This window comes from Malus sylvestris, chromosome 3, assembly GCF_916048215.2.
Source record: "Malus sylvestris chromosome 3, drMalSylv7.2, whole genome shotgun sequence".
Lineage (NCBI taxonomy): Eukaryota > Viridiplantae > Streptophyta > Magnoliopsida > Rosales > Rosaceae > Malus > Malus sylvestris.
This window is the reverse complement of record NC_062262.1, coordinates 27,459,735-27,481,039: the sequence shown is the minus strand read 5'-3', so window position 1 is coordinate 27,481,039 and position 21,305 is coordinate 27,459,735. Positions and strand designations below refer to the sequence as shown.

At 37.2% G+C, this 21,305-nt stretch overlaps 3 protein-coding genes across 5 annotated transcripts; all 3 read left to right on the top strand.

The window, feature by feature from the left end:
• Window positions 1–4,315: 4,315 nt before the first annotated feature.
• LOC126615518 (uncharacterized) lies at window positions 4,316–9,185 on the top strand. The gene is given in 10 exon segments (XM_050283334.1): window positions 4,316–4,415; window positions 4,574–4,724; window positions 5,150–5,262; window positions 5,607–5,685; window positions 6,306–6,334; window positions 6,782–6,875; window positions 7,375–7,464; window positions 7,558–7,660; window positions 7,663–7,734; window positions 8,694–9,185. Coding segments are annotated over 9 exon segments (1,137 nt in total). The 5' UTR covers window positions 4,316–4,415; window positions 4,574–4,580; the 3' UTR covers window positions 9,107–9,185.
• Window positions 9,186–9,371: 186 nt separating this feature from the next.
• LOC126615519 (chloroplastic lipocalin-like) lies at window positions 9,372–12,126 on the top strand. Of its 3 annotated transcripts, XM_050283335.1 has the most exons (5): window positions 9,372–9,649; window positions 10,153–10,276; window positions 10,727–10,966; window positions 11,310–11,600; window positions 11,777–12,126. In XM_050283335.1, exons 1-5 carry the CDS (start codon window positions 9,585–9,587, stop codon window positions 12,053–12,055), a joined length of 999 nt encoding a protein of 332 aa, XP_050139292.1. In that variant the 5' UTR covers window positions 9,372–9,584; the 3' UTR covers window positions 12,056–12,126. The 3 variants fall into 3 exon arrangements, with proteins under 3 accessions (XP_050139292.1, XP_050139293.1, XP_050139294.1); XM_050283336.1 differs by lacking the exon at window positions 9,372–9,649 and having other exon boundaries at window positions 10,150–10,276; window positions 10,686–10,966; XM_050283337.1 differs by lacking the exon at window positions 9,372–9,649 and having other exon boundaries at window positions 10,158–10,221; window positions 10,686–10,966.
• Window positions 12,127–18,181: 6,055 nt separating this feature from the next.
• LOC126615517 (protein MOS2-like) lies at window positions 18,182–20,046 on the top strand. The gene is made up of 2 exons (XM_050283333.1): window positions 18,182–19,568; window positions 19,883–20,046. The coding sequence occupies exon 1, from the start codon at window positions 18,230–18,232 to the stop codon at window positions 19,559–19,561; it is 1,332 nt and encodes a 443-aa protein (XP_050139290.1). The 5' UTR covers window positions 18,182–18,229; the 3' UTR covers window positions 19,562–19,568; window positions 19,883–20,046.
• Window positions 20,047–21,305: the final 1,259 nt, after the last annotated feature.

The following is a 21,305-nucleotide window of genomic DNA, read 5'->3' as shown; positions in this document are numbered from 1 at the left end:
TGTACACTGAGGGGATGATAATGGTTTGAATCAGAGACGCAATAAGTTAAAGAAAAAATCCCTAAACTAACAAGGCAAATTATCACTCGCAGTATTCATCAAATTATCATTTGAACTTCAAAACTTCAGAACACCATCTCCATGTCAACTAAAATTTTGAGAGAGGTGTTGGAAGTTGCTCAACAAATTATGAAAGGTCGATAAAACTTTCGGAATATAAATCATGATCTTTCAGTTGCTATATCAATCATGATAATCTGTTGGACTAAAACGATTACTGACAACATAAGATATAATATAAGCTTCAGGAATAAAATCATTGTGCAAATGTTGTTTACAATTCAACATCGTATTCAACTAACTGGAGTGGATATGATAAGAACTAACACCACCAAACCAAGCAGAGGAAAATAAAAAGAGGAAAAAGCAAAACTAGAAAAGAAGTAATGATTAGGTACACCTCGAATTTCCGTGCCATGCTTGATCAACACACGTGGTGGCACATTACAAGACAATGAAAAAGATGAGCTGAACGCTGGGGGTTTGAATCCTTGAGGTCAAGAAGGGGATCCTGCTGATCAAGCAGTGTGAGCCGTTTGATTTTTATTCAACGATTATAAATAGTGGAATGCCTTTAAAGTTATATTAATTATAGCCGTTGGATGAAAATCCAACGGCCCGCACTGTTTGGACAGGAGGATCTTCTTTTTGAGCTCAGGAGAGGATCCAAATCTGAACGATGGTACTTATTCTTTAAATTGAATTTTCAAAAGAATTTTTTAAATTGAGTCATTGGTTTATGGGGAATCCAGATCCTCTTTGTGAGGATTCCAGAAATCCATGAACCATATTTGTTTATCGTATATCGTGCGGTCAAAAATCATTTTAAATATTTTTATTTAAAATTAAATACAAACAGTACCTAATAAAAACTGACCGCACGATGTACGATGAACAAACACAATTTACAAATCCTCATGATCATTACAAAAAAAAATCCGAAAATGATCCTGTTGGGTTTATGGGACCCAAATAACAGTGGTTTCCACTACTACACATCAACACTTGTTCTAGAAAAGAAAAATCATTTGAAAATTCTTACTATGACGTCTCTTTCACTTGTGATTAGTGGAAACTAACGGTGTTTGTGATTGTAGGGAATGATAAAAAAAACAAATACCATTCACTTGTGATTGTAGAAAGAGGAAATTACCTTGCAACAAGGAAGAAGAATCTGCTCGCAAAAAAGGAGAAAAGAAATCAAAAGAGAACAATGCTTGGCTCCACAAACTATAAAGGAATTCCCCCTCAAAATACTTTTTGCTGATTCACATAATTTTGCGCTTATGATCAAAATTAGAGGTGGGACAGTACAGTTAAGTCCGGTTCCACGAACCCGAAATCGGAATTGGAACCTGAAAATATCAACAATTTGTTTCAATGCGGTTTCACAAAATTTTATATTACTAAAATTGTACGGTTTCCGATTCGATTCATGTTGGTTTACGGTTCTATCCAAAATTATATATATATTTTCGAATCTTCTTCCAATACCAAACACATATTTCAACTACAAATTCAAGCATATTTTAGCTCCCACTACTAGATCTACCAGATTGTAACTGGAAAATAGAGAGTGTACATATAAATATATATCAAAAGATAGAAAGCTTCAGAGCAAGACCAAAGTGTACATCCTAAACTAAATCTAAAGTTTACATAATGCATAATCTATATATATGAAGGGAGAAGGCCCTCCCATTAAACTTTCAAATAAAATAAGAAATTCACAACAAAAAAAAAAAAAACAACTACCATAGCTAACTTTTTTTTTTTAATATATTGTTTTTTTGTTTTTTCAAATAAAAAATCAAAAGAGCCAATTGCCACATGCGTACGCTTGTGGCAAGAGGCTAGTATAATGAAAAAGAATGAAGAAAAATAAAGTGGTGAAGAGAAGTGATAAAACAATAAAGAAGGGGAGAGAAGTGAGAAAAATATTAGGCTTATGCACATGGCCTTCTTGGAAAAATGGCTTATCAATATAAAAAATAATAATCAGACAATATTTATATTAAACACGTCATTCGGATTTTAGTATTTCCAAACCGTAACCGAAACCGGTTTGAGACAATTCTGTTTGGTTTTTGTTCCGATTTTTATTTTTTTGGTCAATCCGATTTTTACCGGTTTTCTTTATCACAATTTGATTCAGTTTTCCGGTTCGAAGGTTTTTGTGCCCACTCCTAATTGGAACTTTTTATAGTATAGATCACTCTGTAGATTTTACATATACAAAAAAAAAAAATTGAAATTAGGGAGCTTTAATAAAAAGGGCTTGGGCCAACAAATATTTAACAAAAAACCATCCCAAAATATTATTTAATTAAAAGGGCTCAAAGTTTAATAAAAAAAAACCATCCTCTTCTCACCCTTCTTTGGCTTAAGCGATGCAAGCTCCTCACAACACTTTTCACTTGGGTTTTTTCAACTTCTCTAACAACGGCGACCACAACAACAACATCTTCGGTGTCGAGTTTGATGTCTTCGAAAACCAAGAGTTCTAGGATCCTGATGACAACCATGTTGGTTTGGACATCAACTCCCTTATGTCTAATGCTTCGAGCACCACTTGGTATTGGAGTGGCGGACTTGATCAAGATTTCAATGAGTTGAAGCTCAACAATGGAATTAACTATCAAGTGTGGATTGATTTTATGGGCTCGAGAATTAATGTGACCATGGCTCGTGCTGGTGTGGCAAAGACAACCAAATCGAATTCCTCCATTTCGAAAACAACCAAATCAAACTTGAAAAATGAAGCATTCATGGAAACAAAGCCACCAAACACAAGTTCAAAGAAGTTTAATGGCAGAAACTGGTGAAAAAGTGTCTAAAAAAAAAAAAGAACAAAAACATAAAACAGTTTCTGGAGAATCCAAAACATAACACTGTTTTTGGAAAAAAAAAATCAGATACAATGTTTTTTTTTTCTAGTACAAATAAACAATGTATCTGGAAAGAAAAGAATCAAAATCTTGAAATAGTGACTTAAATTCCAGATGCATTGACTTAATTTCAGAAACAGTGACTTATATTCCAGAAACAGTCTATGTTTTAACCTTTGACTGTTTCTTTTCTTTCATGCATCAGTTGATTATATTTAAGAAACAAGGTGCTTAATTTGCTTTGAATCCAAATACAGTGAATTTCACTATTTCTTTTCTAGCTTACATTTAAGAAACAATGTGTCTATTTCATTTGGATCCAGAAAACAGTGACTTAGATTCAAGAAGTAAAGTAACTTAGGTTCCAGAAACAGTGACTTAGATTCTAGAAACAGTGTTACTTAAAATCCAGAGATAGTTTATTTTTACAGTTCAGAAATAGTGACCCGTCGTTATTATTGAACAACATACAGATCTCAAATTTATTTTTTTGGAGAAACAAACAATGAACTCCACTGATAAAGAAAAATTGAAAAACAGTATCTCAAATACACTATGAATAATAACGACGATCACATATCAACGAAATTATACAAAATATAGCATGAGGATCTATATTTTTGTTTCAAAGAAAAAGAAGAAGGTCTGCAAAACAACGATGAACTCCATTAACAACGAAAATCTGGAACTCAACTTAAAAAAGTTAGAGGTAAAATCGACAAATCATAATTTATTATAGTTGGGCGCTTTTTAGTTGGACTACTTTAATATGAGCCTTGTACTAATCATTAAACAAAACTTATAACATGGTTTTTGATTAAAACTAAAACTTTTCAATCTTTTTTTATTAGTTTTCCTTTAAAATTAAGGTCTTTAGTTAATCAATTGTAGCAAATAAAAGGACAGTTCGTAATATTTTTATCGATCAAATCACTTATTTTAATACAGTTTGATGACTAGACGATTTTATATTTTGTTATTTTATATAGTAATTATAATATAAATGATTTTAATCATAAAGATAACGTATCGTAAATGAACCACAAAATGTTTTGATTTTGAGGAAGAATTCCTTCCCAAATTTTGTGGAGCGTATTATGCAAAAAGCCAGAGAATGAAGAAGCTTGCTTTCGAACCCATGTTTGATGTTGGGCCCAAAGAACCCGACCGAATATCCCATCCCGGATACATTTAAACCCACTCCAATTTAAGAGAAATTTAAATAAAAATTAAATAATAATAATAATAAAGAAATTTTAATCGAAAAACCTGTCATACTGTTTATTTTAATAAAAAATCATATTCTTTTTTTAAAAAATTAAATTCTAATATTCACTTTTAACTTTTATTTTACCTCAATATTAAAACTCAAAAATTTAGTAATAACGAAGAAGAAGAGGAAGTTGCCGCTGCAATCCTTCAACCTATCTCCTTCACCGTGGCCGGCGGCCTGAGCTCCCTTCAAAGGTATTCAGAGAAATTGGTGTTCAGAGATTGAGGTCCAAATCCTTATAGAATCACTCTACAAAAATTCAGCCCCCATTGCATACAAACTATTTGTTTAAATGCCTATACGTATGATATATATTTTCAATCATAATTTCTCCAACAATGATAATCTGCAGTGACTCAATGGATTCGGACGCAGAAGCTCTGGAGGAGAAGTTGGCATCTTTGCTTGGTCAGCTCCAAGCAGAGGCTGCCATTCTGGAAAGAATGGTGTACAAGAACAAGAACCAGCACAGGCGCGGCTCCTACTTCCAGCACCTTATGAAGGTTTACGGTTTTCCCACCTTGTTGATGATCATAATGCTTTTACCCATTTGTTTGGTTCCTCAGAAAATTCATGAAAGAGAAGGAAAATTAAGTTTTCTTTAACTTGTATCAAGCATGATTTGATTGCAGTGAATGGTTTAACTGACTAATTTGAATGGTGGGTTTTTGTTGCATAACGTTTTTTTTATGGGTTTCAAATTTTGAAGTTAGCCGTTTTTGCAGTTGTAAGCTTCTTACTTTTTTGTTTGATTGCCTTCAAATTTAATGGAAGAAGAGGAAAAGTTCGGTATTGCATTAATGGGGGTGAAGTTTTAGTCTGCCTAGTTTAATGGGGTTGAATTTTTAAAATTTGATCATCTATTATGTGTTTTACTTTGCTGTTTTGTATGCGTTTACGTAGTTTGCCTCACTTTTGTTTATGTCAGGTAAGGAGGGACTTGAGGCTTTTACAATCAACTAAACTGGAGGAACTTTTTGGTTGCTGTTTTCAAAGTATTACTGGGAACAGACCTAAGCAAAAGTTGCATCTATTAGAAAGGTAAAACATGAAATTTCAATTTGCATCCTATGTTGCATTTTTTTGGGGGGAGGTAGAGCAGAGTCAACGTTTCATCAGTGCATAATTGAACTTAAATTAGAGTTCCATGAAAGCTTATTATGGAATTCATAATTATTTTGTCCAAAGGAAGGAAAATGTATGACATATTGTTTATATTTGGTTTATTAACTTTATCTTTTGTTACGAATCAGGATCATAGATAAGTGAGTTCTTTCTCTCTTCTAAATTGGAAATCTCAGCTCTGTGTTTGAAAGGCATAAAGCCTTCATTGGCCTGACTACATAGTTTATATTAAAATCACATGCCAAATCATTGTGTCACAGCTTGAAGAAAAGAAAATGTGAAAGTGGGAAACATAATTTTATGGAGCGACTTCTTGGAGCTGCACGCCTTCTATCACAGGTGTTTTCTTGCTTTCATCGAATGATTTGTTAAATTTCCGCCCTTAAACTTCATAGTAGTGGTTAATAATGCTTTATATCTGTATAATTCTTACGAAAACAATGGAGAAACCTTTCACTTTCACTAATCTGGGTTTGTAGAATGATTCAAAGTTTCTTCTTAATTTTGCTTGACCTGATTTGAGGATGGGGGGTATACAACATGTTAACTTATAAAAGTCCAAACATGAGATTACGTCATTATATATGTTTACTTTTGATTTATAAAGATACCTGAATCATGTTTCAAGATACGTTTACTTGTTAAAAAAGTAAATATCAACAACTTATTATGAAACTATGTGTAGTTTTCTTGATAACATGGACTTGATAATGTGCACTCTTCTAAGCCAGTGAAGCTGCACCCAAATAAGTGTCTTGTACAAGTTAATGAAGGTGTCATATCCTTAGGTGTTTATGAAAGAAAAGTGATCTATCTATTCATATGCCTTTCTGTGTGCGGCTGTGCATACTTAGATCCTGTAACTGATTCTATGCTTGTGACAAGGACCATGTTAGGTAGTCCAACATGAAATACATGCTTTATTCTAACGTGTTAACTGTGTTTTGTTTCTGTTGCAGATGGTTGAGACAATGTTGAAGGCGGCTTTGTATCCTTTGCTTGCTAGTTATAGGCGGCTATGTATCCTTTGCTTACTAGTTATACATATACTAACATTCTTGTAACTTATATAAGATCAGAACTAATGTGAAAACTGCTGTCCAATTGACTATCACATTTACCATATGTCTAAGGCATCTGAGTCTCATAGTAGTATTTGAGAACTGCTGTCTTGGTCAAAATATCTTAATAGCTAGTCTCCCAAGTAATCTGTAACCATTTTTGCATGGTATTGGATTTGCGATGTATCTTTTCACATAGACCATTTGTTTTTTTCTTTGTTACTTCAGCATGTTTATTTTAAGTTTTTAAACTATTGCTAGGGTGTTATTTTGCAAACTGATTGCCATTCTGTATCCAGTAGTCTAGCCCTTGGATCACCAAACATAAATTGCATATGCATCTTGTGAATTTGTTGATCTTGACTATTCAACAGTGAGATATCCACGTTGCTTGCTTGATCATTTTTCATGGGATTTTCTCTGACTGTGTTAGCTCTGCTTGCACGACTTCGAGTTTTGGTTCAACAAGTAAGAAGTTACTCCAAGCCTTTTCCCCAAAATTTTTAAAGTCGGAAAACAGATTATTTATTAACCGTCTTTAGTTTATGGCATATATGCTCATGTCCTTATCATTTAGATGGTTCAAGTTCTGAACCCATTCACAGATTCCCACAAACCTGTAGAGGAAGGAACATGGAACTGAGTTATCCAACAAAACATTATCCTGTTGTTAAACATGTAATATAGCCAAGTGGGTAGTTTGTGGTTTCATGATGAAGGGAAAATATACATGCTGCAGCAGCTTTTGGTTAGTGATTAAACATGGGATTGAGGTATCCAAAGAAGTAATAATGTTTAGGATATAATGTGATATCCCTGAGGAATGTGCCATTTCACTAAGTTTGGACATTTCAAGCTTCAAGCTTTTTTCCGACAAAGAAAAGAAAAAAAGGCATGTCATGCTTTAAGTTCGTCTCTTGTAGTTGGATTGATTTACTGAACTTTTCTTTTCCTCCATTTTCAGCAGATTCTACTTGATGTTGTTTCAGTATTCAACATGGTTTCTTCTCTCTGCCAAAAACAGCAATTTGTCAAGATAGTTCAAGGAGGACTTGAGGTCACCCCTTCTTTTATTTGGAAATTTATTCTGGTATCAAATTATTTTTAGATCTATGATTTTTACCGTCATCTTTGTGCATGATTGATGCAGGTGTTTAGGGAGTTTTACGCTATAAATGAGGAAATTATCATTCTTGAGTGTGTGTGGAAATCAGATAAGTTTGAATTGATTGAGAGGACACATAAGACTGAGATGGAAGTCACGATGGAGCTCTTTCTTTAGGGGCATCATCTGTGCTGTATCAAAGCACTGAGTCTTTCCTTGGAGGTGAGGATACTCGTGGATATTTTTCTTCCTTTCTCTCTATTGAACAGTTCCTTTCATCTGGTCCCTGGGGACCAGGGAGTTTATTGGTCAGCTGTGGCTGGATTAAATCCAGTGATGGAGAACAGCATACTGTACTTTATGCTTCCCTTGCTTGTCTTAATTCTTTCCTCCATTTGCTCTGTTAACTGTTCTAATGTGACATGATCGACTTTGCTGCTTTATATGTTTGTTGCTGTATGATACTGTTTCTGCCACATGGATAAAGACACTCAGTGGCTGGGCAAATTATTTTCTGTCATTGACATGAGCATTTTTTAAACAATGAAGTCATTGGAGGCTTTGATTTTCTCTGATTTTCAGGATATGCTATTTTTCCTTACTCGTACTAATTGGAAGCAAAAGATTATCAAGTTTTTTCTATTTGTAGCTCTCATGTGTATATGTTATTTTTAAGTATTTCTTTGACTTTTACAATGTCTTTAGCCACTGGTAGGTTAGAGGTTCTGCACACTTGAAAGGATGCTTGTTCACTGTGCTCATAAAAAGTGAAAAATGCCTTTCGGACTTCTATGTTTCTGCACAAAAACTTAATAAGTTGTGCTTATGCATCTGTCTTTGAGCGATAGGAATACATCATATGTTTCCAAACACATCTTCCAGTATGATGTAATTCTATTGTACGAGTAACTAATTTTCTCCTAAGGTTCATTCAGGTTCAACCGCTTAAGTGTTTGAAAAGTCTACATGAAGTCCTCGAGAACTTGGTTGAACTGAGTTTAACAATTATCTACTTGGTTTATATCCAAGGACAAAAGTCGTTCATAGTAGCTTTGTCTAAGTTTTGTTTTCTCCTCGTCGAAAAGTTTGTTCTTTGTTTAAACCTTGGTCTCCTGTAGTTTAATGTGATTATGGAAATACAATTTACCTGTTGAGTCTTCTTAAACTTTGGTTTGTGCCAGTTGATGAAACTATTCACGAAACGGCAGATGCAAACCACAGTGCTGAAAAAGGTCCAGTCGAGGTCAAGGAGGATAAGACCAATTTAATGTCAGGTCTGTCCAATGACGGTGATATCAGGCAGCTGGTTGAGCGTTGCGAAGATGTTACAACCATTGGAGAGACTCCGAGCATGAAGTTTTCCGAAGAAGGTTGCTTGCTAACTGGCACGAGCTCGTCTTCAAGTTCCAATGCATCAAAACTGAAGTCTGGACCGGTTAAAGTGGCATTTATACAAGTCAAACCACCTTCACAGTCGAATACAACTGAAATCCCTTCTAAAGAAACTGACATCAATAGCAATACCAAGGAAGATTCATCATTCAGTTTGCTTTCTTGTGGAAATGTAGAGAGTAGTCTCATAGATCATGAGTGAAATCATGATTACCCTAATTAAATAGAATTATTAAGAACCTATTCTATTAGGTTTACAATGCAACACGGTCATTTTATCTCCTCTTTTTCCCAATTATATTGTCGTACGTCTTTAACAAGGGTTTTTCTCTCGACATTTTCCTTTGTGTCTATGGGTACATAAGACAATCGTGGTGTTTTTTTTTATTTAACAAAGGGTATAGTATCTACATTAATCTATGGAGAGGGGGTGTCGAAAACGGGATCTTTGATGCAAAAATAAATGCTCTTAACCAAATGAGAAACAAGGCACTTGCAGACAATTGTGATGTCTTGACTCTTTAAGTCGAGTAAAAAGTTGGACAATTGGAAAAAGTGTTATTTGGGGCCTAACGGTTTCACGCAAGACATCAAGACGGTGACGAGATGGGATTATAGGAGGGAGGTGAGAGATTTTACTAGTGGAAAACTCTGAAGCTTTTGAGAGGAAAAGCATAGAAATGGTACTTGTGCTCCAATGCTCTCTTCTTCCTCCTCCTCGTTCTCCAAATGTCTCTACCTGCAGGTACATAAATCTCACTCACTTCCACTTCCCAGTCTATCATCTTATTATTATGGGGCCTTTTTTTGCTTTATTTGCTTACATTTTCTCATTTGTTTTGTATTTTTGCTCATAATCTTGCTGTAATTACTCATAAATGGTTTGTTCTTGCATGTGGTGGATTGCCCTGAGGTTAGGGCCTTCCATTGCGTCCCGGTTCACACCCTTCCCCTCCTCCTGTTAGTGTAGAAATATCGCTTGTAATAATAATAAAATAAAATAAAAATGGTTTGGTTTTCTTGGATTTTTGTGCTCCTAATTGTTGTGCTCAAAATGCATTGGAAGGTAATGTATAATTGTGTAATTGCAAATGCATATATGCCTCTATGTTCTTGGATTTCATAAGAAATTATACGAATTGTATAGTGGTTTTAAATTTAACCCCATTTTGCAAGCTAGTGGGTGTTGTTTTTCGTTTGGTCTTTGCTGGATGCAAGGAGTGATATTTTTGTTCTCCTGCTTTACAGGGGAGTGCCTGGTAAAATCATGATGAATTGCTGTCTGGAGCAATCGACCAGCGGCAAGCAACTAACCAGGCATGTTTTATCAGGGTTTGCAACAACATTAGTGTTTATCTCGCAAATAAACCAGGTTAGCAGATTTAATCATTTGTATTGTTTTAGGATGCTGGAACAACATAGGTCTTGGACCAATCACTTCCTTGCTCGGCATTGTCTATGCTACCGGACAGAAGTTATACCCCTTTAGATCAACATTTGTTCGAGTTCTTTCCTATATCGGGATTGTCAGAGCATTTCTGGCTGAGATGTTTGAGCTTGGTGTTCTTGATGTTGTATTTGAGACCTCGTAGAACACAAAGTTTTCAGTGTCACTTCCTTTAGTGCTTCACTCTGTATAACCGATTTAAATAAGTTAGGATTTCTAATAGAATGAGCCGGACTTTGTATGTGCTTGAAAGTTTAATAGGGAATTTAGTCCAAAACTAGGTTGCCTTACGGCTGTAAACGAAAAAGATTTAGGTATTCTTGTGTCATTGCAGGAGGTAGAGGATACATGATGCCTTTTACTGCTTTTGGGCAGGCGGTTGCATCAGATGTTTCCCATCAAAGAAATATATACGAGTCTGCAAATGCTACGGAGGAGACAGTAACTCTTCCGCTTGATAAGGGATCCGATGAAGGAGATGAGAGGCTAATGATGATGAGAGGCATGACAGCAAATAACTTTGACCCTGTTAGATATTCTGGAAGGTGGTTTGAAGTTGCTTCGCTTAAACGTGGATTTGCTGGGCAAGGTCAGGAAGACTGCCACTGCACCCAGGTGAACACAAAGGGTACGTGTAGTTGTAAAAAACTGCGACATTTAGTTTGACTCTTGGTTCGGGAAATAGTGTAGATTTGAGAGGAAAATATATTCTCCCCCTTCTGTTGTATTGGACAAGAGAGTGCAGATCTGAACTGTTGAACCTACTCATCAATCGTTGTTGAGCTACCTAGTTGTTTATCAATAGCCCTTCCAAGTAGCAGGTGGTCGAAATCATAGCAAGATCAGCTTTCTTGTGATGATTTGCTTCTCATTGCTTATAGATAACAGGCTCTTTCAGTCACATGTTCACCAACTATTTTCTGACTGCAAAACCATATATCACCTTATTAAATTGCAGGGTGTGTATACATTTGATTTGGCGAAACGGGCCATCCAGGTTAATACCTTCTGTGTTCACGGGAGCCCTGATGGATATATCACTGGAATACGGGGAAATGTTCAATGCCTTTCGGACGAAGATTTGGAGAAAAAAGAAACAGATCTAGAAAAGCAGGAGATGATCAAAGAGAAGTGTTTCCTCCGTTTTCCATCATTGCCATTTATCCCTAAGCTTCCATATGATGTGATTGCAACTGATTATGACAATTACGCTCTTGTTTCGGGAGCAAAGGACACTGGTTTTATACAGGTACTTACTCATAAACTGCCTTTTAATTCATAGGAATGTTAGATAGAAGTATTCGTGCTTACTACTTTGAACATTTTATACTCTTGTTTGACGTTGCGCGAGTTTTTACTCGCATCTCTACAATTTGAGGACGCATAATATTATGTGGGAATCGTTCTGTGGCATTAATATTACAGATTTACTCGAGAACGCCTAATCCCGGTCCTGAGTTCATAGAGAAGTACAAATCTTACTTGGCCAACTTCGGATACAACGCAAGCAAAATCACGGACACACCACAAGACTGTGAGCAAATGACAGACACGCAGTTATCTGCAGTGATGTCAATGCCCGAGATGCAACAGGCCTCAACAAAGGAATTTCCTGATCTCGAACTGAAGAAATCTGTTCAATTTGACCCCTTTACGAGCGTATTCGACACTCTGAAGAAATCTGTTCAGCTCTTTTTAAAATAGTCCTGAATGTAGGAAGTGTAGAGGGATGGAAATGCTTAACAAGTTTATGGGAAATCTGAGTTGCTACAGCAGAGCTCTTGTATTACTTCTTACTGCAACTCTCTTAATACAAAATGATATGCCAAAGGCTATATAAAGAGAATACAAAGTACTAGAGAGTTCTTCCTAGACAACTTAACAAACATAGGCTAGGAACTCTGATACAATTAACTCTGGAATAATTGTCGGGAAAGTCTAGAGTCTTAACATTTAGGGTAGTGCATTAATTCCAACACTCCCCCTTAATGCACTTTCTTCACAACTCCAATGAGCTCTCTGAGGTAGCAAAACTTTTCTTTCGGAAGTGCCTTGGTGAGTAAGTCCGCTAGCTGCTCATCCGTTCGGCAATATTCAAGCTAAATTTCTTTCTTCTCAACAGCTTCTCTGACAAAATGATATTTGATTGCAATGTGCTTGGTATGATCATGAATTTTTGCCAATTGCAATGGCTGACTTGTTGTCACAATACAATACAGTGCCTCATTCTTGCTTTTCTCCAATATCTTCAAGAATTCTTCGAAGCCATACGGCTTGAGATGTTGCTTTTGCTGCTGCCACATACTCTGCTTCGGCAGATGATTGTGTCACCACACTTTGTTTCTTCGTACGCCAAGAACATATCCTTGAGCCAAGAGAGAAAACATAGGCCGACGTACTTTTCATATCATCAAGACATCTAGCCCAATCAATATCAGTGTACCCGATAAGCCTTGAACTTCATGCTTCAACCTTGTACATAATTCCATAGTCAAGCGTGCCATGCACATATCTTAACACCCTTTTTCCGGCACCAAATTGAAGCTGACTTGGTTCCTCCATGTATCTTGAAAGCATACTTGAAGCAAACATGATATCCGGCCTGGTGGCAGTGAGATATAAAAGACTACCGATCAAACTTTGATACTTTGTGGCATCTGCTTTCTTTGCACCATCACATTTCTTCATCTTTTCATTTGGCATCAAAGAAGTAGCCATTGTTTTTCAGCTAGACAAATTGAACTTCTTGAGCTGATTTTCAGCATATTTCTTTTAAAAATAAATATCCCATTTTTGGTTTGAGAAACTTCAATTCCCAAGAAATAATGAAGCAAACCCAGATCACTCATCTCATAAGTGCTCATCATATCTTTCTTGAACTGCTGTAACAAACTTTGATCATTTCTAGTGAAGACTAAGTCATCCACATATAAGGAAACAATGAGAATGGAAGCTCCTCTTTTCAAAACATAGAGTGTAGGCTCATTTTGGCTCTTTTCGAAACCACGCTTGGCAAAATACTTATCAATTTCAGCATACCACGTTCAAGGTGCTTGATTTAACCCGTAAAAGGCCTTTTTTAGCTTGTAAACTTTGTCTTCTCTTGCTTCAAGCACGAAACCTGGGGGTTGTTTAACGTAAACTTCTTCTTCCAACACTCCATTCAAAAATGCAGACTTCACATCAAGTTGATAAATCAACCAATTCTTTTGAGCAGCAAGAGCAATCAAAGTTCTAATAGTTTCTAACTGTGCAACTGGAGCAAAGGTCTCGGAAAATCAATATTTGGCTTTTGAGTAAAGCCTCTTGCCACGAGGCTAGCTTTGTGCTTTTGAATGTTGCCATCTTGATTGAATTTCGTCTTGAAAATCCACTTCACATCTATGACATCTCTATCTTGTGGATAATCAACCAGCTCCCATGTTTGATTTTTCTCGATCATTCTCATCTCCTCCTTCATGGCTTTCACCCATATTTCTTGATTTTGTACCTCTTCAAAGCTTTCCAGCTCTACACCAACGAAATTGCAAGTCTCGTACACTTCTCGCAAACTCTGAGTTCTTAATGGAGGACTTTCTGATGAAGAGTAGTTCAGAGAAACAGGTTTTGCATTCGAACTACTTCCATCATCATTTGAACTTCTTCTTCCGACAACTACTAGAGTCTGACGCGTGACTTCTTCTTGCTGCTGCTCTCTTGGAATTTCACCTTCTTCTTGCACAATTGCATATGACATCTCTTGCACTTTATTTTCATTCCAAACCCAGCTAGCCCTTTCATTAAAAATCACATCTCCAACTCACAATTAATTTCTTAGTTTCAACATTATAAGGCCTATAACCTTTTGTGCTGGAACAATAGCCAAGAAAGATACATTTTTGGCTTTTTTTTTAATTTAATTTTTTATTTTTTATCAAGCTTTGTTCTCTTTTCAGTAGGAATATGAGCATAACAAATGCAGCCAAAAATTTTGAAATGACTCACCGAAGGTTTGAATCCGCTCCAAGCTTCAAATGGAGTTTTGTTCTTTACAACTTTGGTTAGACATCTATTAAGAATGTATATTGCTGTATACAAAGCTTCTGCCCAAAAACTTTTTGGTAGCCCTTTCTCATTAATCATGGATCTAGCCATCTCCACGATTGTTCAGTTTTTTCTTTCGGCAATGCCATTTTGTTGGGGACCATACCCTGCTGTCAATTGCTTCCAAATGCCTTCATCTTTGCAGTAATCTTCAAATTCATGAGAGGTATATTCGCCTCCTCTACCATTTCGAATGATTTTGATGCTGCAACCACTTTGCTTTTCTACTAAAGCTTTGAATTGTTTGAAGACAGTGAAAGTTTATGATTTATCCTTCAAAAAAATAAACCCATGTCATCCTCGAATAATCATCAATGAACACGAGAAAGTACATGTGTTGGCTTAAGGAAGGAGTTGGCATTTTGTCACAAATATTGGTATGCACAAGTTCCAGCGGTGCCTTTGCTCTCTACGTGCTTTGTCTTGGGAATGAATTACGGTGCTGCTTGCCCATGACGCACCCTTAACAAGCATTAGTTATTGCTTCAATTTCTAGCAACTCTTTTACCATGCTTTTCTTTTGGAAAAGCTTTAGCCCTTGGAAATTTAAATGACAGAACCTCTTGTGCCACAACCAATAGTCTTGCACAACATCAACCTTCAAAGAAACTTCATTTCCACAGCGCATTGAAAGAGGAAAAGTTTGATTTGTCTCCACTGGAACCGATGCAACGAGCTGGTCAATATCCTTCTTGTCATGAATAGTGCAGTCCTCATCTTCGAAAATAACTTTGTAGCCATTTTGCATAAGCTGCCCAACACTTAATAAATTATGAGCTATGTTTGGAATAAGCAAAACATCACGAATATATTTTACTCCCTTTTTTGTTTGGACAGGAACAATGTCTTTCCCCAACGCTTGGTGATAATAATCATCTCCCATCTTTATGCTGGGAGTAATAGAAGTGTCCAGATCAACAAATAATTTTTCATTTGATGTCATATGATTGCTGCAGCTGCTGTCCACTTACCAAACATTATTTCCTTCTCCAAATTTTGATTGACTAGCATAAAATAAAATCCCTTATTTTGCATCATTCTTCTTCGCAAAATTTGCTTGATTAGAATTCTTGAATCTGCATTCCTTTTCAACATGCCCAAATTTGTTGCAATAATGACACTTTGGCTTCCTGCGGTTAAAACACTCAGCTGTGTCATGGTTATTTTTGTTACAAATCTTGCAAAAAGGCGTATTACCTTTAGTTCTTTTGGCATCATTTCTTTTGCTAGACTCACCTTTCTTCCATCTTTTTTGTTCCCCACCTTGCTGGTCATCTCGAGCATTGTCTTTCTTGAAGAACTTCTTGGATTTGAATGTGTGCTTTGATTGGAAAGCACTTTCAACAGATTGCTCATTATTTTGTCTCAACCTTCTTTGCTCATGAGACCTTAAAGAACCCATCAATTGCTCTAGTGATAAAGTGGCAAGGTCCTTCGACTCTTCAATGGCCAAAACAATCGAATTGTATTTTTCTGGCAAGCTAATCAAGATCTTCTCAACAACCTACTGGTCAGACATCTCTTCTCCAAGTGTTCTAATTTGATTCACCAACAACTTTGGAAAAGTAGTCTTGGATGCATTCTGATTCCTTCACCTTCAAATTGTGGAACTCTCTACGCAACGTCTGAAGCTTGATGGTTTTTACCTTGCTGTCACCTTGGAACTCATTTTCTAATATCTCCCAAGCTTCTTTTGCTGTTTTGGGCTCTCGTGATTCTTGGAAAAATGTTGCCATTGACTCCGTTTTGAATTTTTGAGAGAGCCTTGGCATCTTTCATTACATCTGCTTCAAACTTTTCTCTCTGTGCAGCTGGAACTTTGGCGTCAGCAACTGGTTCTTCAAGTCCTGTTTCAACTATGCTCCAGAGTCTTGACCGAAGCAAAGTCCTCATCTTCATCTTCCAAAAATCATAATTCTCTCCTCTAAAAATTGAAAGAATAGAGTAAGAAACTGATAAACCTTTTTTCCCACCATAAGCCATCTGCTAGAGATGTTTTGAACGCCCAGATATGAACGAACTAGGCTCTGGTACCAATTTGTAGGAAGTGTAGAGGGATGGTAATGCTTAACAAATTTATGGGAAATCTGAGTTGCTACAACAGAGCTCTTGTATTACTTCTTATTGCAACTCTCTTAATACAAAATGATATGCCAAAGGCTATATAAAGATAATACAAAGTACTAGAGAGTTCTTCCTAGACAACTGGCTAGGAACTCTAATACAATAACTCTGGAATAATTGTTCTCGGGAAAGTCTAGAGTCTTAATATTTAGGTTAGTGCATTAATTCCAACACTGAGCTAGTTAGTTTTTGCTCTTCTTGTTGGTTATGTTCTTCCTAATCTGTCAAAAGAGAGATTAAGTTGATGTGCACGTTTTGTTACTTTGTTGTAAATCTACATGAACTATGACTATGATTATTCGTTTATGCTATTAATGATTCTTCTATGTGATCTTAATGCCTCCCATAAACCTGTCATTGTGCATATTGGAAACAGTTTGGGGAATTCCTATACAGGTCTATTGTTTTTATTCGCTTAATACTATGATCTAGTGATATTTTTCTTTACTTGTAAATGAGAGGTCTAAGGTTCGAATACTGTAAATGCTGAATTCGAAAATAATTTGTTCCCCACCCTTTAGCGTAGGGTATATTCCATTGATCCGAAAATTGTTATTTTCGTGTCAGGTTAACAAGTCCTGCAAGAAATTGTCAGGTCTATCCTCGATTGAGACATACGTACGCTGCACTAGATATTATCATATTCATAAATGCATGTAAAGGATATGAAACATGATAACACGCACCATTTGTAGCTTCTTACACACTTTTTTTTAATCTTGACCGTTGTTTCCGTTTGAGTTATAAAGCCCAATTAGAAGGTTTCTCTCTTGTGCATGGCTTACATGCGCATGGGTTGAGCGGTAATATACTAATATATTTGTTAAATCTAGGCCTTTTATGTTTTTAAATGAAAATAAATAGTCAAGATATCAAATATGCTGATGAGCAACCCATCCTCATATTTAATTATATCTCAATCTTCTATTTTTTTTTTTATAAATAAAAATGAATGATCGAGATTTGATCAAATACTGATGCACCCTCCCCTATCTAATTGAATCTCAGCCTTCTATTTTCTTAAATAAAAATTGAAAGATCTAGATTTTATCAAATATGCATCATATTTAATTAAATCTCAACCTTCTATTTTTTTAAAATAAAAAAAAGGCCGAGATTTGGTCAAAATATGCTGATGCGCAGCGCAACCCATCCGCATATTTAATTAAATCTCAACCTTTTATTTTTTAAATAAAAATGAATTGTCAAATATGTTGATGCACAACCCGAATGAGGATCCTATACGGATCTTCGTTGTGAGGATTTTGAGAATTTTCAAATCGTGTATGTTCATCGTACATTGTGCGGTCAGTTTTCGTTAGGTATTGTTCATGTTTAGTTTTAAATAAAAGTATTTAAAATGATTTCTGACCACACGATGTATAATAAACAGATATAATTTGAGGATCATCAAATCCTCACAAAGAGAATCGGAAAAGGATCCTCATTCAACGAACGGCCGACATTTGATCAAATACGTTGATGCGCAACCCATCCTCATGTAAGCAATGGGAAGGGGGTACAACCTCGGAGTGCGTAGATAGGGGTGGGAATTTTGCCCAATCCTAATTGGAACGGGTTAAATTAAGGCCCTTGGGTCAAAATATAAAGCCCACACCAAAAACTCGAGCAAACTTAAACATAGCCGGCTGAAAATCCAAAAACCAAACCATGAAACTCTCCTTCTCTCTCCCTCCCAAATCATCCTCCAAATCAAACCCTAAACGCAACCCCTCCTCCGCCACCTCCACCTTCAACGACGGCACCGGAAACCACCCTAATGACGCCGTTTCCAAACACTTCGTCAGCGAATTCGACGCCTCGAAGCCCTTCTCCGCCGACCTCAAAGCCCGCGTGATCGCCCCGATCCCCAACGAATGGCGGCCCCACAAGAAGATGAAGAACATCGAGCTTCCCATCACCGAGTCCGGCGGCCACGAGCTCCAGTTCGAGGTCGAGACGCTCTCCGTCACCGACGACCCCGACGCCAAGATTTCGTACGGTCTTAATCTCCGGGAGAAATCGGAATTGGAGAATCGGGAGGGGTTGGGGAATGGTGACCGGCCGAGATTGAGAGGCGTGGAGGATACTCTGCTGCAGAAGTTTAAAGACGATTTGGAGCGCTTGTCGGATCATAGGGGGTTGGAGGAGTTTGAAGAGATGCCGGTGGAGGGTTACGGCGAGGCGTTGCTTACCGGGTACGGGTGGTACCCGGGTAGAGGAATTGGGAAGAATGCGAAGGAAGATGTGAAGATAGTGGAGTATACTAGGAGTACTGATAGGCACGGGTTAGGGTTTCTTGCGAATTCGAAAGAGAAGGATAGAAAGAATTCGAAAGAAAAAGAGAAAGAGAAGAGGAAAGATGGAGATGTGGGGAAGGAAGTGAGGATCGTTTCGGGTCGAGACCATGTGGGTTTGAGAGGTAGGATTATAGAGAAATTGGGCAATGGGAAACTGGTTTTGAAGCTGTTGAGTAAGAGCAAACAGCATGATGAAGAGGTAGTAAAAGTGAATGCGGATGAAGTTGCGGAATTGGGTTCGAAAGAAGAGGAGAAGTGCTTGAGGAGATTGAATGAGACACAAAGGAAAATGGGTAGTGATAGCAGGCCGAGACGAGAAGAGCCAAGGGGTCATTCGACGTGGCTTGCGAGGAACATTCGGGTCAGGGTTATTAGCAAGGACTTGAAAGGTGGGAAATTGTATTCGAGAAAAGGGGAGGTGATGGATGTTGTTGGACCCTACACTTGCGATATATCCATGGATGGAAGTAGGGAGCTTGTGCAGGGGGTTTCTCAGGATTTTCTTGAGACAGCCCTGCCAAGGCGCGGCGGACCGGTTCTTGTGTTATGTGGGAAGCATAAGGGGGTCTATGGTAGTCTTGTGGAGAAGGATTCTGACAGAGAGACTGGTGTTGTCAAGGATTCTGATACCCATGCCTTGCTCAATGTGGGTCTTGAGCAGATTGCCGAGTTTACTGGTGATCCCAACGACCTTGGATATTGATTCATAGGTACATTGAATCACAATTTTATTCTCTGTATACTGTGTTTGTAAGCTGACATTCCTATCAACTAAATTTGATATTTTCGTTTCCCATGCCATGCTGCTTCTACTTGGGAGTCTATTGTCTCCTCATTATTTCCATGTAAGAAATTTCCACTGTTGTGAATTTAATTATTTCAATCAGATGAATTTAATAATTTATGCGAATTCCACCATCATAGTCTTCATTGTATGATTAGTCTTTGTGTATCCATTACAATGGTGCTACTGCTAGTCTGGTACTCAGTGGGTTAACAAGTCCAATTCTTGTGTTGTGTGAAGGTCCAAATTTCCAAAAGCCATTGCCTTACCAGTTGGTCGTGATTATGCTGCAAAGAGAGTGATTATTTTGATCTGAAAATGTCATTTTTCAACTAGTACTGTATTTTAAGGTGATTTAAGATAACAGGCTTTTTACAAATGATTTTCTTGATCTGGAATGTGAATCTTGGTGTCACACCCATGCTAGTTTATTAGGTAAATTACACAAAACTACTACAATTATGGGTTGTACCATAATCTTATATCTCATGTTTTAAATATTGCAATGTCATGCCCAACGTATGAATTTGCTGCAATGTCAGACTTATGTTAATTAATCCGTCAATTTAGCTGTTAAGTGATAATGTGACAAATTAGAAATCTATATTTTTTATTTTTCTCGTCCATTTCACGTGAAAGCCACGTAGATAAAAAAATAAAATAAAGCAATTAAAAATAAAAATTTGTGTGCCATAAAAATTAAATAAAAAGTGAGTGGGGCCCACCCCATCCAAACCATCCATCCTCACCCTTCTTCCCCTCCATCCGCCACCCCTCTTTATTTCTTACCACCAAAAACATAGCCTCACGCTTCCTCTAACACACCTCATCTCCCTGCATTTCCAATTCCAACTAAAACCTGCAATTCTGTTAGGGCACAAAATAATATTATTGGGCCGAGTGAAGGTTATGTTCGGTCTGAAACTTTTCAAAGAATACTATGGGCCGCCTAGTCAGGTCGGCCGAGTCCTATTGTAAGAAGGATTGATTTGGATGAGAGCGAATGGGCCGAGTCTTAGTATGATAAGGAGTCTTATTGGAATAAGGATACCGGGATTTGAGAAGTGAATGTGGTCGGGTAAAGAGCTCGATTCAGGGTCCCGGTGGAGGTAGGATTGGCCAAGACTTGGTCAGATTAGGCTAAAGTATCCTAATCCTAGTATAGTTCTCGTTCGGTCATGATGAGATTGGCTGCTATAAATAAGAAGGGGATGCATCGTTCGAGGCTGTTCCAACTCAACACATAAACTGTCTTGCGCAAACCCTCGCTCTACACGAAACCTCTCAACAACCTTGAGATTTTTATTTTCTTTTTCGCCAACACATCTTCAGTTTGGATAAACAACATTGTGAAGGCAACCGACGAACATCTTCAGTTTGGATAAACAGCACTGCCGTCGTAGAATCAGCTGACCGTGAAGCACCTTCAGTTTGGATAAACAACACTGCATCAAGGCCGACTGGTTATCTATCCAAGTCTCGGTCGAGAAGGGTTTTCGAATCTTTATTGGCAGAGGTCATCTCACGAGCATTCTCGGCGAAGTGAGGTGTTACGAATGACTAGACTCGGTGCATTGAACGCCGAGTTGTTTTATGATTGGATACTCACAAGTTGGATTTAGAGTTCGGCATTCTGACGGCCGAACCACATTTACGATTAAGA

What these genes read in the sequence shown, in the direction of transcription:
- LOC126615517 (XM_050283333.1), top strand. Translation starts at nt 18,230, where the DNA reads ATGAAACTCTCCTTCTCTCTCCCTCCCAAATCATCCTCCAAATCAAAC.
- LOC126615519 (XM_050283335.1), top strand. Translation starts at nt 9,585, where the DNA reads ATGGTACTTGTGCTCCAATGCTCTCTTCTTCCTCCTCCTCGTTCTCCA. An exon ending in TTATCTCGCAAATAAACCAG is followed by an intron (nt 10,277 to 10,726) that starts GTTAGCAGATTT and finishes GCTTTTGGGCAG; the next exon opens with GCGGTTGCATCAGATGTTTC. An exon ending in AAGACTGCCACTGCACCCAG is followed by an intron (nt 10,967 to 11,309) that starts GTGAACACAAAG and finishes ATTAAATTGCAG; the next exon opens with GGTGTGTATACATTTGATTT.